General features: G+C 33.2%; 1 protein-coding gene and 1 long non-coding RNA gene across 2 annotated transcripts in view; one reads left to right on the top strand and one right to left on the bottom strand.

Annotated features, from left to right (window-relative positions):
• The first annotated feature begins 1441 nt into the window (after positions 1-1441).
• LOC123674735 (cell cycle checkpoint control protein RAD9A-like) overlaps positions 1442-15663 on the top strand; it is a 29695-nt gene continuing 15473 nt past the window's right edge. The window contains exons 1-3 of the mRNA XM_045609793.1: positions 1442-1598; positions 1654-1901; positions 1956-2226. Of these exons, the coding sequence (XP_045465749.1) occupies positions 1565-1598; positions 1654-1901; positions 1956-2226 (553 nt within the window). The 5' untranslated portion in view covers positions 1442-1564. The remainder of the gene's footprint in view (positions 1599-1653; positions 1902-1955; positions 2227-15663) is intronic.
• LOC123674736 lies at positions 12384-14388 on the bottom strand. Its single transcript, XR_006746700.1, has 3 exons — positions 14258-14388; positions 12824-12938; positions 12384-12770 (listed from the first exon to the last, which is right to left on the bottom strand). It is a non-coding gene; the product is annotated as an uncharacterized LOC123674736 (long non-coding RNA).

The raw sequence follows: 15663 nt of genomic DNA, 5'->3' as shown, positions 1-15663 counted from the left end.
AATACTGAAAAATAATTGGGGTTTGCTTAATAAAATATGTTCTTAACGCCATCCTTTTCAAGATAAAAGATGATTTTGGCGAAACTACTTGCAACATTGTAATGAAATTTTATCTGAATATGTTTTGGAAACAAAACAAAAAACAAATTTTTGCACGGATTTGTTTTTTTATCTGCTCTCATAGAAGGCGCTAGTTACACGTATTGAACATAACTTTGTTAAGGGTGGATTTTTTTTTTCAGATATATTTCGGCATCGACTGCCAGGGTCATTAGCCGTTCGGTGGAAACCTTTGAGTTCAGAAATTATGCCAAAAGAAAGCTTACAACAGAACACAAATAGAAGGGTGGATTTATTATCAAAATTTCAAGTGAACTTAAACATCATTCAATTTTACACCGATAAGTTACTCTTGTGAAGTCGATACAATTGTACCGTTTTCGGATTATTTTGATTCGAAAATTATGAAGTAATAACTGATGCTGTTATAAAGTAATGATAAAGTTATTAATTAGTATGCATTATATGAATTGAAAATTTTTTGTCGCGTAAATGGGACCTCATCGATAAAATGTTAAAATTTTCCGAATCGATGGATAGGATAGATTTATGTATTCGTGAAAACAGAGGAAAGTTACTCTAATTGAATTTTATTTTATGTTCTAGTTTAATTTTCTTCTTGTGGTTTTTCTTGTTATCATTACTTTTTACCAGCATCGGTTATTACTTCATAATTTTCTAATCAAAATATTACGAAAACGGTACATTGTATCGAGTTTTACCAAGAATACCATGTTGGTGTAAAATTGAATGATGTTTAAGTTTATTTGATTAATAACTTTAAAAAACCGTGTAACTAGCATCTTCTATGAGAGTCAGATATAAAAACAAATTCATGGGATGTATCAGCTCAAGAAACATATTCGTATAAAATTTCTTTTTAATGTTGCCAGTAGTTTCGGCAATATCGTGAAAAAGTAGTGAATATTTTTTCTTCAATTCAATTTACCTATTTAGAATACGGATGGTGTTACTGACGTTACGAAAATTTTTTACTAAGCAAATCCCAATTATTTTTCAGTTTTCTACCTATCCAAGAGACGGGGGTCGCCTTTTTTGAAACACCCTGTATGTAAAATAATAATTTCAAGCTTTATGCAATATTTCATGTTGATGAAACTCCAGAATGAGAAAAAAATAAAAAAGAGAAAGCAAGAGTTAGAATTAGTGGAAAGTTAAGGAGAATAAAAATACCTACTGTTTTTTTTTTCATTCTGAATAACATAAAAATAGTAATGATGCATCCATAGACCTAATATCCAATAATGGATATTAGGTCTATGAATGCATCATATATACATAGGGTAATTATTCTTTGGGAAAAGAAAAGGATATTCTCTGGTGTCACTTTATTTTCAGAAGTTTCTGTGCTCTAACCCATAGATTAATGAACCCTTCAAAAGGTCTGATTACTCTGTGTCAAAAATTCAAAACAAATTTGAATAAATTCTGTTAATCTGTTACATATGTTTTAATCGAGACATTTGAATGCAAAATTATTATTATGAATTGCATAATTCCTGGACAAAATATAAAGAGTTAGTATTTTCAATAACATGGAATATAATTATTTTTGAATACACATTTTTTCAGTTTTGTCTAAGACAATAAACGCTCTAGCTAAGATTGGAGATGAAATATATTTAGAAGCTGATTTAGACAAATTAGAATTCACAACTCTAAATATGAGCAAAACTGTATGTTCCCAATCTTCTTTCTTGAAGAGTTTTTTTTCATCTTATGATATTAAAATGAACGATTCTGCAGATGACAAAACTATAACTTGCAAATTATTTATGAAGTCGTTATTGCCTCTATTCAAAGGAAATTTGGAAAAAAAGGTTAGATTTATGCATAATTTTTATAAACATTTCATTTCTTACTCGATTTTTCAGTTGGAATTTTTGAGAATAGAGTACGAAACAGAAAGTGATTTTGTAATATTAAAAATGAAATATAAATATGATCAAATTATGATGATCCATAAATTGAGATTAATGGATTCAGAAAAATTAAGTATAGGTATAACACCAAATAGTGGAATGAATAACTTATATGGAAGTAGCACTCTTTTCAATCAACTTCTAATGATGTTCAATTTGAGTGATAATGAGATAACTTTAGAAATTATGAATTCAAGATTGGTTGCTAGAAATTATTGTATTGGTGAGTTCATCATTTAGAATACATACAACAACAAAATTGGATGCCCTGAAAATTAGAAGATAAGACTAGGTGGTAGAAATACTACTAAGTATCTAAACTTTGGTAAAGGATTTTGTTAGAATATTTCTTTCTTGTAGATCACTGAAATTAGCCGAAGATGCAAATAAATGTGTACAGGACGTAGAGGTTTGGGTCAGTGAGAAATATTGGTGATCTAATGAATATACAGGGTGATTCACCAGGATGGCCTATTAGATGTTTATGGAAACTAATCATAATTTTGAGCTGAAAATTCGCATATTGGGGTTTGAGATAATGATCTTTCTCCCTAAAATATTTTCAGATGTCTATAACTTCTGGTTATACCGGAAACAGACTACTACTTCCTCATTTCAAACGACACACTCAGTATGTTATCGCATCATTGGATAGCTTTTTTGATGACAATTTTGGCAATATGCCATACCTTGGGTAAAAAATCAACGATTCATGAGTTGATGGGATTCTTATAAAAAAAATGGTGGCAATGTGGACTCACATTTTTTTAAATATTTTGGCAGAAAAAGCTTTTTAGGAAAAATATTTTTTCTTTTTCGATTCTGCAAATTTGTAGTATTATAAGACTGTTTGCGGTTTGGACCAAAAATGTACAGAGTGTTTATAAGAAGATCATGAACTTGGACAATTCGAATTCATAAAAACTCAAGATTTTCAAATTAGAACCTATATTTTTTATTATTTCAGTCGATTTTACTTACAAAATTAGTGGGGTCATTCAAGCAAATCGTATACCTAAAATAAATACTCGTAAGAGTTATCAACGAAGAACTTTAAATGAGGAGAAACAGCAATTTATAACTGTGTGGAGTATTCTATGACTTCCGGAAAACATAGAAAGAAACTTAAATTCGATGTTTCCATTACTAAATTTGACATTTCAAGAATTGTAATGAATTATTCGTAATTGAAAATTGTATTAGTTTATGGATTTCTCAACAATTCCAACGAAAAATTAATTATAATTCATGAAATGTAAAATTTTATTATCCAAACATCGAATTTTACTTCTTTTCTGTGTTTTCTGCAAGTCACAGACTATTCCACACAGTGAGGAATTGTGTGTTTTTCCTCATTTAAGGTTCTTCCTCGATAACTCTTGAAGTATTAATTTTAGGTATAGGGTTTGCTTAAGTAGCCCCCACTATTTTTGTAAGTAGAATGACTGAAATAATGAAAAATATAGGTTCTAATTTGAACATCTTGAGTTCTGATGAATTTGAGTTGTCCAAGTTTATGATCTTCTTAGGAACATCTTGTTCATTTTTGGTCCAAACCGCAAACAGTCTTATAATGCTACGTATTTGCAGAAACAAAAAAGGAAATAATTTTCTGCTGACAAATTAAAAAAAATGTGTCCTCATTAACACCATTTTTTTCATAAGAATCCCATTACTCATGAACCATTACTTTTTTTTACCCAAGGTATATTACATATTGCCATATTGTCGTCAAATTTGCATATTGCCGAAATTGTCGTAAAAAAGCTATCCAATGATGCAATAATATACTGGGTGCGCCATTTGAAATAAGAAAGTAGTAGTCTGTTTCCGGTATAACCAGAAGTGTAGAAATCTGAAAATATTTTAAGGAGAAAGACCCCAATATGCAAATTTTCAGCACAAAATTATGAATAGTTTGCCATAAACGTCTAATAGGCCATCCCGGTGATTCACCCTGTATATCTACTGTACTGATTTGTTAGTCTAACTATGGGTTTCACAAAATTTTGATTGATCGGTTAACTTGTTGGTTGTAGTCTCAAATATATGTCAAAAATGAAATTGAAATAATTTGATTATACAAATCAATCACGACATTTTAAGTCTTGTGGAATCTAATACACACTAATCATTTGGAAGTATTACTTCAGTAATGTGCATGTGTCTTTGAGGTACACATATCCTTTGTTGTTTTTTATATAATGAATGAAACTACATATACATATATACAGGAGCGGTTTCTGAGGTGCAGACTCTAATGCATGGTGTAGAGCTGAATATCTGTGCATGGTTGAAAATGCTACAAAGTTATCTATAGCAACTCTTTTCGTTTAAATTCGCGGTTATTATATTTATCATATCCCAATTATGTTTATGGTTATTTTTTCTGTATGAAAAGGCATTGGAAAACAATTTTAAGAAAATATGATCGGACTGGTACCATAAGAGCCAATTCGTTAATTTCTGTTTTTCCGTGGATAGTCCAAACTGTTTCTTGGGCGTCGATAGCTCTTTCTACGAAATATTCAGAAAAAAAATATATATATTTCTCAATATGTTCCACTGTAGGGATGTAGGAGAAGTCTACAACCTCACGATTCCATAGAATTCTGATAACTTTTTTTACGTTTTTTCGTGGATATCCCAAACCGTTTCTTGCATGTTAATATTTTTTCATTAAAATATTCATTAAAACGAACAGGTTAACAGAAAAAACATTTTTAAGAATATGTACCACTGTAAGGGAAAAAGGAGAAGTCAATAACGGCACATTTTTTGAAGCTACTATTTTTTTCAATATTGTGAAAATGATCAACGATATCCACGGTGAAATGGTTTGGGCTATCTACAGAAAAACCCAAAAAAAAAAGGTTTGGAGAATTCTATGAATTCGTGCGGTTTTTAATTTCTCCTATGCCCCTAGGGTTGAACATATTCTGAAATATGTTTTTTTAATCTGCTTGATTTTTGGATACTTAAGTGAAAAAAGCTATAAACGCGAAAGAAACGATTTGGGTAATCCATAAATATAAATAAAAAAGTTTTGAAGAATACTATGAAATTCTGCAGTTTTCAATTTCACCTACTGTCATCACCGCTGTGTAAAATTTTCGTTTTATTGAAATCTATAAAATGATTGGAAGTGATGCAGTGATGCAGAAAAACACTTTGTTGATTAATTTTGAAGAATCGATCTGTTATGTTCTTCAATGCTAATTCCGAGAGATCATCATCATCATCATCATCAATCAGCCCTTTGCATCCACTGCTGGATATAGGCCTCCCTCATTTCTGCCCACTGTCCTCTATTCTGAGCACTCCGCATCCAGTCTGTGGTCATCCTCTTTGTACTTTGTAAAAGAATTAGAGGAAATGATATTGATGATTTATATATAAGAATAGGAAAAATTTGAGATCAATAAGTGGTAAGAATCAACTGAATATGTCACAGTTGATCTCTCGGAGTTTCGGCGCCCGAGAGAGATCAACTGTGACATATTCGGTAAGAATCAACTGAATATGTCACAGTTGATCTCTCTCGGGCGCCGAAACTCCGAGAGATCAACTGTGACATATTCAGTTGATTCTTACCACTTATTGATCTCAAATTTTTCCTATTCTTATATATAAATCATCAATATCATTTCCTCTAATTCTTTTACAAAGTTTATCACTAAGATATGGAATATAATAATTGATGTATACCAATTTTTTCATTTGATTTTCAAATTGAAGTGGATAGACTAAAGTTAATAATCCCTTGTTTTTTAAATATTAATTTGCTTATTATGTCAGGAAAGTAGCCATTATTATTGGAACTTTAGGATTTGGACTTCACTTTCAAAGTTAATTCCTGACAATGGAATTGAGATCAGTCTATGTACTAGGGTGTGAAATGCTGACATCTTGATCTCATGAGGGTGTGAACTACTGAGTACTGTTATGGATCAGAATATCAGAGAAAGTGGATTTTCTATATTTATAGAATTCAAGATGTTCATTTATTGTTCTTTCCTGAATATCCGAGATATTTAATCACTTATTGTTATTTTCTATTTCTAAAGTGAACTGAATGGAATTTCAAAGAGAATTAATCAATTCTAAAATTGATTTTAGTTCTGTAGTCGAGCCAGGGACCGTATTCTCGACAAGTGATCTTTCAAAACGTATACGTTCATTCAGTGTTCTTAGCACTGAAAGAACATATACGTTTTAAAAGATCACTTGTCGAGAATACGGTCCCTGTCCATATACAAAAAATATCATTCACATATCACTACAGTACTGTACAAAATCAGTTAATTTAACGTTCGCAGGGGAGAATATTTTATTTTCTAAAGGTGTCGTGACTATTTCACCGAACAAATTCGATGAAGGGGAACCCATTGGTAGACCATCTAATCAATGATAGACTTTTTCATTGAACTTATTATAGCTTTGCCCTAGTCATATTTCAAGAGGTCTTATGGTCTCTTCCTTCATATCGACATTGATATGATGAGACTGAAGATAAGAGCTGTTTCAAGTTCAATGAGAAAGTCTATCAATGTATCTTATGTGAGCGCGAAGAAGCAAAAATGTAAGAAGAAAATGATTGTGGTGAGTTTTCATGTACACCACCTGAAATAGCAACATCTGTAAATCCAATCCAATCTGTAGAATACAAACCAAGTTGGCCAATTCAAGTAGTTTGAATGTTAAGTTAAACCGTGAATCCCTAATTTAAAATTTAAAAAAAGTTTTAAGAATTCAAGGAACTCGTGGTTATTGACTTCTTCAATGTTTTTTTTAATCTGTCCGTTTTTTTTGAATATTTTGGTGAAAAAACAACGCGCAAGAAACGGTTTGGGGTATCCACGGAAAAACGTAAAACAAAGGTTGGAGCGGTTTTGATTTCTCCTATTCTCCCTACAATGGTTCAAATTGTGAAATATGTTTTTCTTCAATTCGCTTGCTTTTCTGAAATTCGACAAATATGGTACCAGTTCAATCATATTATTTAGAATTTCGAAGTATTCTTTTCTTTTTCATACAATTCCAATAGGTTCTCCCAGCAGATGACGAAAATGCTTTTATAAACATAAGTTGTCAATGATATAATTTGGATTAAGTGAAATGATTTGCGACATTATTCGCAATTTCTCTTAATTTTGTTGATGTTAAATCGATTTCGGCTGAAATAATTCACGAATTCAATGCGTAATTATAATTTATTTCAAAATTCGAAACGTAGCTCGTTCGTCGCTCGTTTTCTATTTTCGCATTCGTGTTGGAATAGGAACCCATTCTGCAACTTGTTTTAGAATATACTATTCTACAATGGCTTTATCCCATGGAAGTCGGTTCTGCAGAAACCGTAACTAAGAAAGCGTTGTTAGCTTCACACAAATCGAACAGGGTATTAGAACGAAAGTTTAGAAAGAGCTAGATCCTAGTCAACCATCCCCAATCCTAATCTACAAAATTATTCGGAATATTTCTATAATTTTATGTTATGATGGTATAACTTAGCAAATTTATTTGATTCTAATGTTATTGTCTATACAATTTGGTCATTTTAGACAATTTCCGAAAAAGACAAAATGAAATATTTAAATTCGAAATGTAATTTGGAATAATCTTTGTTAGTATCAAATATACTACGATTTGATTCGTGTAATATATGAATCAAATCGTAGTATATTTGATTTTATGATCTCATACGATTATCAGCTCTTCTGAATGAAGGGTACGCGTTGAGCATGCACAATACCACAAAGGTGAAAATAACTTGAGAACCTCAATATTTCTTGTTTAACTGATTTGATTCCAAAAGAAGTTGGATCAGTCTATTAGTGGTTCCATAGAGATTTCAGCTCTATAAGATTTTCCTTTCAAGCAAAACTGTGAAATTCTTAATATCATTTTTAACCCAATTTTGATCAAACTGTTTTCATAGCAAATTCAGCGCTTGTGAATACTTGTATGAATGTCAAGGAAGTATTGTATCATACCCATTAGCAGCATATTGTTGATATGATTCGATTTTATCGATTCTTTTGTATTGATTGCGGAATTGATATTATGAAGAAAAATGGGAAAAACAGTGAAGTAAGCTCAGTAGCATTTGTGCGCTCAAAAGTTATATTAATAATTTTTTCACAGAATTCCTCATCTAGATCATTACTTCAACATACTTAATTCATTTTTCTGACATCACAACTTCTTGGTTTCTGATATGTCACAAAGACTATGATTGGATATTATCGATTCTTTTGTATTGATTGCGGAATAAATGATTGACATTATGAAGTAAAAATGAGAAAAACATTGAAGTAAGCTCAGGAGCTTTTGCTCATATTCATATTTTTTTTCACAAAATTTCCCACCTAGATCTTTACTTCAATATACTTAATTCATTTTCCTGACTTCAAAAATTCTTGGTATCTGACATGTCACAAAGACTTTTATGAAAGATATGGTGGTGGATACCACGATCCCAGAATAGTTCGATTTGCGAATTAAGAGGAAAGCAATGACGTGAAGTCATTAGCTTTTGAGAGCTCCTTCATTCCTGAGGCATTTGAACCTTTAGAGACCCCATAAGTTTATATATGTATATAAAGTGCATTCCACTCACTGTTTAGAGTGAAATCAGTGGATCAAAGTGGTGTGAAATGGAAACAAGTACGAAGCGGACTATACACTTCGACGTAAACTCAGTCTGATGAACTAGATGAAACCTACGTTGAAGCGAAGAATACCTTAAAGGCATTGAAAAATAATGAAATTAACAGCGATACTGAAACCTCCAACCGATTCAAGCACCTACCGATTGAGGAAACACACGATATGGACGACATTAACAGTATGGACGACAAAATGGAAGAAAACCATTAAGACAAGACAACACGTAAAAGGGAAAGTAATACAAAATCAATAATAATACACGACAAGAAGAAATGAAAAAAATTTCAAAAACCCTGAACCGCAAAAGGATTAACTATACAAAGCCAACTTCAACGAATCCTTCTCACTAGGTTCTTCAGTGCAGATTTTTGCGCTCAAATTTTTGGAGAAATCGCCGGTTCTGCAAGCTTAATGCTAAGTTAATCGATTTTTTTTATGAACAATCTGATAACACCATAATTTAAGACTCATTTTAGGCTTACGTTCAAACCAATCTTTTGAATTTACGTTTATTTTGAAAAATCCCGGGTTCTGCTGCTTCACCGTTAAGCTATCAGTAACCGCAAAGAAACTCCTCAGAATAAATTGAATTACATGGTAACTTTAGGCTCAATTCAGGCCCATTTATTATCCTATTATGAAATTTTTTGCTGTTCAGGTTAACGAGATATCCTGAGCACTGAGATACTGCAGATCTATACAATTGGCAGTTATTGCAATTGTACCATTCTCTCTAATTCTTCAATTTTTCAACCATGAGTTTGTTTTTCTGCTTATTGATCTTTTGTCCATTATCTTTCCCTGGACAATAAGCTGTAGCAACGGGTATCTATCTCCCCTCATAATATTTCTCAGGTATTGCAGTTTGCGCTTTTTAATAGTCAGTACCAATTCTTTATCTTTCTGTATTCTCCGCAAAATCTCCACATTCGTTACTCTATCAGTCCACGATACTCTTAGTATTCTACGGAACATCCACATCTCAAATGCTTCTATCCTGATATCGATCTTCTTCAATGTCCACGCTTCCATTCCCTAGAAAAGAATTGACAGCACGTAACATCACAAGGTGAATGTTAAGTTTAATGGCCAATTGCACCATTTGCCTAAACATTGATTAAAATTTAAACATTGAGTAGTTTCTGATTTCTCTTAAGAAATCAGAAAGTAATTCTACTATATTTTTAATTAGTAGTTGAAGATCTTCTGGAGTTTCTGCAATTAAAACCGTGTCATCGGCATATCTCAAATTGTTTATTGTGATGCCATTTATTTTAATACCTACATCTTGCTCTGAAAGTGCTGTTTTTATAATGTCTTCTGAATATAGGTTGAAAAATATAGGTGAGAATATACATCCCTGTCTTACTTTTTTCTTGATATCGATTTCCTTCGTTGTCTCTTGCTCCACTCAAACAATCGCTCTTTGGTTTTAGTAAATCTTGAAAATAATCCTGATGTCCCTTTTCATCCAAGCTCTTTTCCATCAACAGTCTCATTAGATGATCGTGACGCACTTTATCGGACGCTTCAATAAAGTCAATGAAGCACATATCTAGACATCTTTGGCACATGACGTTAAGTGCAAATAGTGCTTCTCTTGTTCCAAGTCCTTTCCGAAATCCGAAGAGAGTATCAACAATATCCACATCTAGTTTTCTGTGAATTCTTGTGTGAATCACTTTGAGGAATACCATTAATGTGTGTCCTATCAGGCTTATTGTAAGCTAGTCAGTGCACCGTTTTGCGTTTGCCTTTTTATGTACCTACATAAAAAGGCAAACGCAAAACAGTGCATTGACTATCGGTCAGAAGTATCATGTTTCAGTTGCGGTTTTTCAATTTCCTAAAAATTACTTTAGCTCTGTCCTTATTTCGTTTTTCATCTGTTTGTACATTTCATTATACTTTTGTCTGCACCTTACACCCTCTTCCATGAGTCCCAAGATTTTCTCTGTTATCAATTCTTGTCCCTTTTCTGTTTCTCTATATGGTCAGAAAACTCTGAGCAGGTTTCTTTATGAACTCTTTTAAATGTTGTCAGTGGTCCTCCACATGCATGTTCTATGTCCATGTGAAAAGCAATCTAAGTTATCATTGATATGACGTTCCTGTAAGCGGCTAGTATCTATCTGATCAACTTTTATTTTCTTTGGAGGTTTTTTGAGTTTGATGTGTACACGCGCTATCAGGTGGTTATGATCTGAAAATACATCTGCGCCCGTATATGCCTTAACTGATCTTATAGTGTTTCTGTGAGACTGATTTATCAAGATATAGTCTAACTGATTTCTAACTATATTTTGTCTATTGTGTTGAGGGGATGTCCATGTGTACAGGGTGGGCAAATTTCGATGTTTTAGCACTACAACTTTTAAACCAGAGGGGATAGACAAAATCTGATACCCCATTCTCGTTCTCTTTTTCTGAGGAATTAACAAAAGTAGTATCAATTTTTGACCATCTTCTTTTGTTTTCGTTTTTCAGTCTCCTATTGGGTAGCTCATAAAATGTGTTTGAAATTATCATATCATTTTCTTCTCAGAACTGTAGTATCCTGTCCCCTCTGTCGTTTCTTGACCCGAGGCCATAGTCACTACTACATTCATCCTATACCGGCAGTAGGAAAAAGTTTTCCAAGCATATGACATACCATTTTAACCTTGGCAACTATGTTAGAAAAACCATCATAAGCACATTTTTAACATTCCATTTGTTGTACAAAGTAGTTATAAGTAGTTGTATAAAGGAGTTATCGCAATTTCGTTAGCGATAAATATTGAGTTATCTTCTCTCGATTTTCTCTTTAATTTTCGATAATAAAAACGAATTGAGCTTGCGAACACCCATATTAGCTCTGATATTCATCTCCGTTCATTTTATTATCGTTGAACGTTCGAAGTTTGAACTGAAAATTTCTAGTGTTTCCGAATTTGAAAACACAGAATACTATAATGACAAAATTTCCTAAATCTATGTATAGATACCTTAGAAGTCAGAATAATCTATGTTCTTACCTAAGATATTTCCACTGTTATGTTTGTTTATGTGTTATCTTATCAATTATTATTATCGCCCTGAATGGTCCTGTCATCATGACCATACATAACATAACTTGAATACATCATTATATTGAAGTTATGTTATGAGATAAAAATCATGAAAGATTTGAAGGAACAAACAGAAGTTCCGTACATATTTTCTAGGAATTAGAGTAGGTATTATTTCTCAAAAAATTGTGTGAATAGAAAATAAATTATTGTGTGATTTGTACAGTTCATCCTCATCGAAAGCAATGAATAATGAAGGATTTGATTTGTTTCAACAATCTCATATAAAAATTATGACTTGCATCATTATTATATTATATATTTCTGAATTCATCAATATGAAAATATGGACATGAATTGAAAGAATCTTATGACAATTCATTATTCAACGAATAATGGATAAGTTAGACACAATTTGTGATCAAATTTGTTTATAATGTGTACCTACACATTGTTGACATAGCGTGTTTTACAGAACACTGGCTTACGGCTGATATTATTTCGAAAATTAATCTGGGAAATTATGAAGTAGCTAGTTCTTATTGCAGACAGTCTTCACGACACGGAGGCACAGCTATTGTCCTCCGTAAGGATTTACCTTTCAAGGAATTATTAGAAGTAAAATCTAACTCTGTTGAAAAACAAACAGAACTTGCTGGCGTCCGACTGACGAAATACAAAATATTGATACTCTCACTGTACAGGCCGCCATCTGGTGACGTGTCACAGTGCCTTGATGTTTTGACAAAAGTACTCGAATTATGTCAGGCCTTATATCCGACTGATCGATTGTTTGTTTCGGGAGATTTCAACATCGACTTCGGGAAGAACTCGAAAGATCGACAAAAAACCATCGAGGTCCTCAAAATGTTTAACCTGGATGTGGTTTTCTCTGAGCCGTCACGTGTGACTAACATATCAAGCTCGTGTATAGACAACATTTTCTCCAACATCAGCATCGGTTCTGGCGGGAGATTCACTTTTCAGCCTTATCTTTCAGACCATATGGCCCAAATCGTGAGATTTTCAGTTTGCAACCTTGAGCCTGAAACAAGAAAATATAAATTCATACGGGAATTCAACGCAACCAAAACTCACCATTTTCTAGAATGCATAGGAGTCGAGGACTGGACGAAAACATATTCAGATAGTCCGATTGTTCAGTTCACAGAATTTCACGACCGTTTGTTGGATATTTTCCGGTCATGTTTTCCTGAAAAAAAAGTAATTGTCAATAAAAAAAAGAAAAAATACTCTGTAAATCAGGAAATAACAACAATTAAGGATAGATTGGAGGCAGCTGACACAATAGCAAAGGTTAAGAAGGATCAGGCTAGTGAGGAGCTGTGTAAGGTCTTGAGAAGGTCTCTGCGGATGAAAATCAGGGAAACAGTAAAAAAGAAAAATGCCGATAAACTGTCGATATCGAACAACAGATATCAGACTATGTGGCAGTTGATTCGCGAGGAAACGAATAAAAACGGATCAGCAAGGACAGAGAATAATCTCACTGCCGATGATTTGAATAGATACCTGGTTTCTGTTGGCACGAAATTCAACTGTAGTTCTGACATTTCCATCGAAAAATCAGAAAGCCTGCTTAAAAAGAAACATGAATCAGTTCAGACATCCATGTTCTTGTTTCCCATAACGGAATTGGAAATTGCAAATGCGTCCCATGACCTCAAAAGTAAGAATTCTCGGGACATTAATGGAATGTCAGTCGCTTTGATGAAACAAATGATTCCTTTGCTCTTAACACCACTGTGCAAAATTTTGAACGACTGTATGACACAAGAACGTTTTCCTGAAGAACTAAAAATTGCTAGAGTTTGCCCTATTTACAAGAAAGGTGATGTGGATGATGTCTCCAATTACAGGCCCATATCGATATTACCAGCATTATCGAAAATATTTGAGCTCATAATGAAGAACCGCCTTGTTGAATTTCTGGAAAAGCACTCAATTATCCATGATTCCCAACATGGTTTCAGACAGAACAGATCAACAATAACAGCAATGATCGAGGTGCTCGAGGAAGTTATGACGGCATGTGAGAGAGGGGAGGAGGCTGAGTTTACGTGCGTGGACTTGAGTAGGGCTTTCGACACGGTGAATCACGAAATCCTTCTGAATAAGCTCCATCACTATGGTATAAGAGGAAAAGCAAATAATCTATTCCGTTCTTATCTTTCGAAGAGGAGGCAGGTGGTTGATTGGAACGGTGTGGTGTCAGGATTCGAGAGCTTGGGGAGTGGAGTTCCGCAGGGGTCCATACTGGGGCCGGTGCTGTTTATTTTATACATAAACGATCTATTTCCAAATGTCAACTCCGATAAGACCGTATGTTATGCTGATGATACTGGTTTTATAAACAGATCAAAGTGTCCCGAGGAGCTCCACAGATCGTCGATAACTTCAGAGAGAGATGCACGTTCATGGTTCGCGGCTAATGGTCTGGTGTTCAACGAGGACAAAACACAGAAATTGGTTTTCACCGGTAGGGACTCTGGTGAGAACTCATTGATTTACCTGGGATTGCAGTTCCAGTCTTCTCTCGGCTGGGCCACTCACATCGACACACTTTGCAAAAAACTGTCAACTTCGATATTTATGATACGTCGAATGAGAGAAATAGTTGACCAAACAACAGCTAAGCAAACCTACTACTGTGCCTTCCATAGTTTGGCAGTCTATGGAATAATTCTTTGGGGACACAGTAGTCATGCCGAAAGAGTCCTCCTGAAACAGAAGAAAGCTTTGAGAACCTTGTATGATATGCGAAGCACAGAGAGCTGCAGGGAAACTTTTAAAAAAGAAGGCATACTTACCATAACCTCCGTGTTCATATTGGCTTGTGTAGATTATATTCACGCAAACAAGGAGAAGTACACAAAGCACTCGTATTATCACACCTACAATACTCGAGAGAAACATAAATATACATTACCCCGTCTAAAAATGAGGAAGGAGGAACTTGGTCCAAATTTCTGGGGACTCAAATTCTACAACAAGCTTCCAGATGAAGTGAAGAGCCTGGGAAGATTGCGGTTTCATAAACGAGTAAAGAGTTTGTTGCTGCAGAACACTATATATTTTTTACATGAGTTCCTTGGCTGATTCGTTAGTACTTGCATTGTTTTAGATTATGTATAGTGCCAAATTTGTGTTTATATTTTTTTTATCATAGTTAATTATGTATATCGTACCAAATTTGTGTTTGTATTTTTTATCGCAGATTATTGCATTGTAGCGAGAATTTATATATACATATTATATTCATAAGTATTTGCATAATTGTGAAAAGTTCTGATTGACATGTCATGTAATTCATTGATGACGTTAATATATATTACTATTACTATTACTATTACCTGAACTGAACTCTCTACTTGATTCATCTTGATTTTGGCATTGAAAATAAACTAGAAGTATTTAATATGAATATAAAATTGAATATTCATGTTAAATACTTCTAGTTTATTTTCAATGCCAAAATCAAGATTATACTATATATTAAGTGAGTTGACAGTTGACTTAGAAAAATTGAATATTCTACTTCTTTCAACTCAGTTAATTTGTTTTCACGTTAAAACATTTATGGTCCTCTTGAAAGTATGTCAATCATGTGCTATAGAATGAATTAATCGAAATGCAGAAAAAACAAGTATTCAATCACAGAGTAAAATTGTATGGTTCAATTTAAGTTTAAATGACCTGAAGAAGAATACAGTAATGTATACGATAGCAGCAGTCTTTAGTGGGATTTTCAGATCTTGATTAGTATCATGTTATAATCGAACTATTTTGTGAAAACTTTTTTTAAACATGGGCTTCGAGAGTGATCTGGTTTCTTCAGAATACAATGTTGATTTTAATGAAGTATTTTTATATAATCAGAGCTGTGCCAAACCTCAGTAATTTGTGATCAAATTTAG

The sequence above is a fragment of the Harmonia axyridis genome, chromosome 3, assembly GCF_914767665.1.
Source record: "Harmonia axyridis chromosome 3, icHarAxyr1.1, whole genome shotgun sequence".
NCBI lineage: Eukaryota > Metazoa > Arthropoda > Insecta > Coleoptera > Coccinellidae > Harmonia > Harmonia axyridis.
Note: the sequence above shows the minus strand (reverse complement) of the source record. Positions and strands in the feature narration are given on the sequence as shown.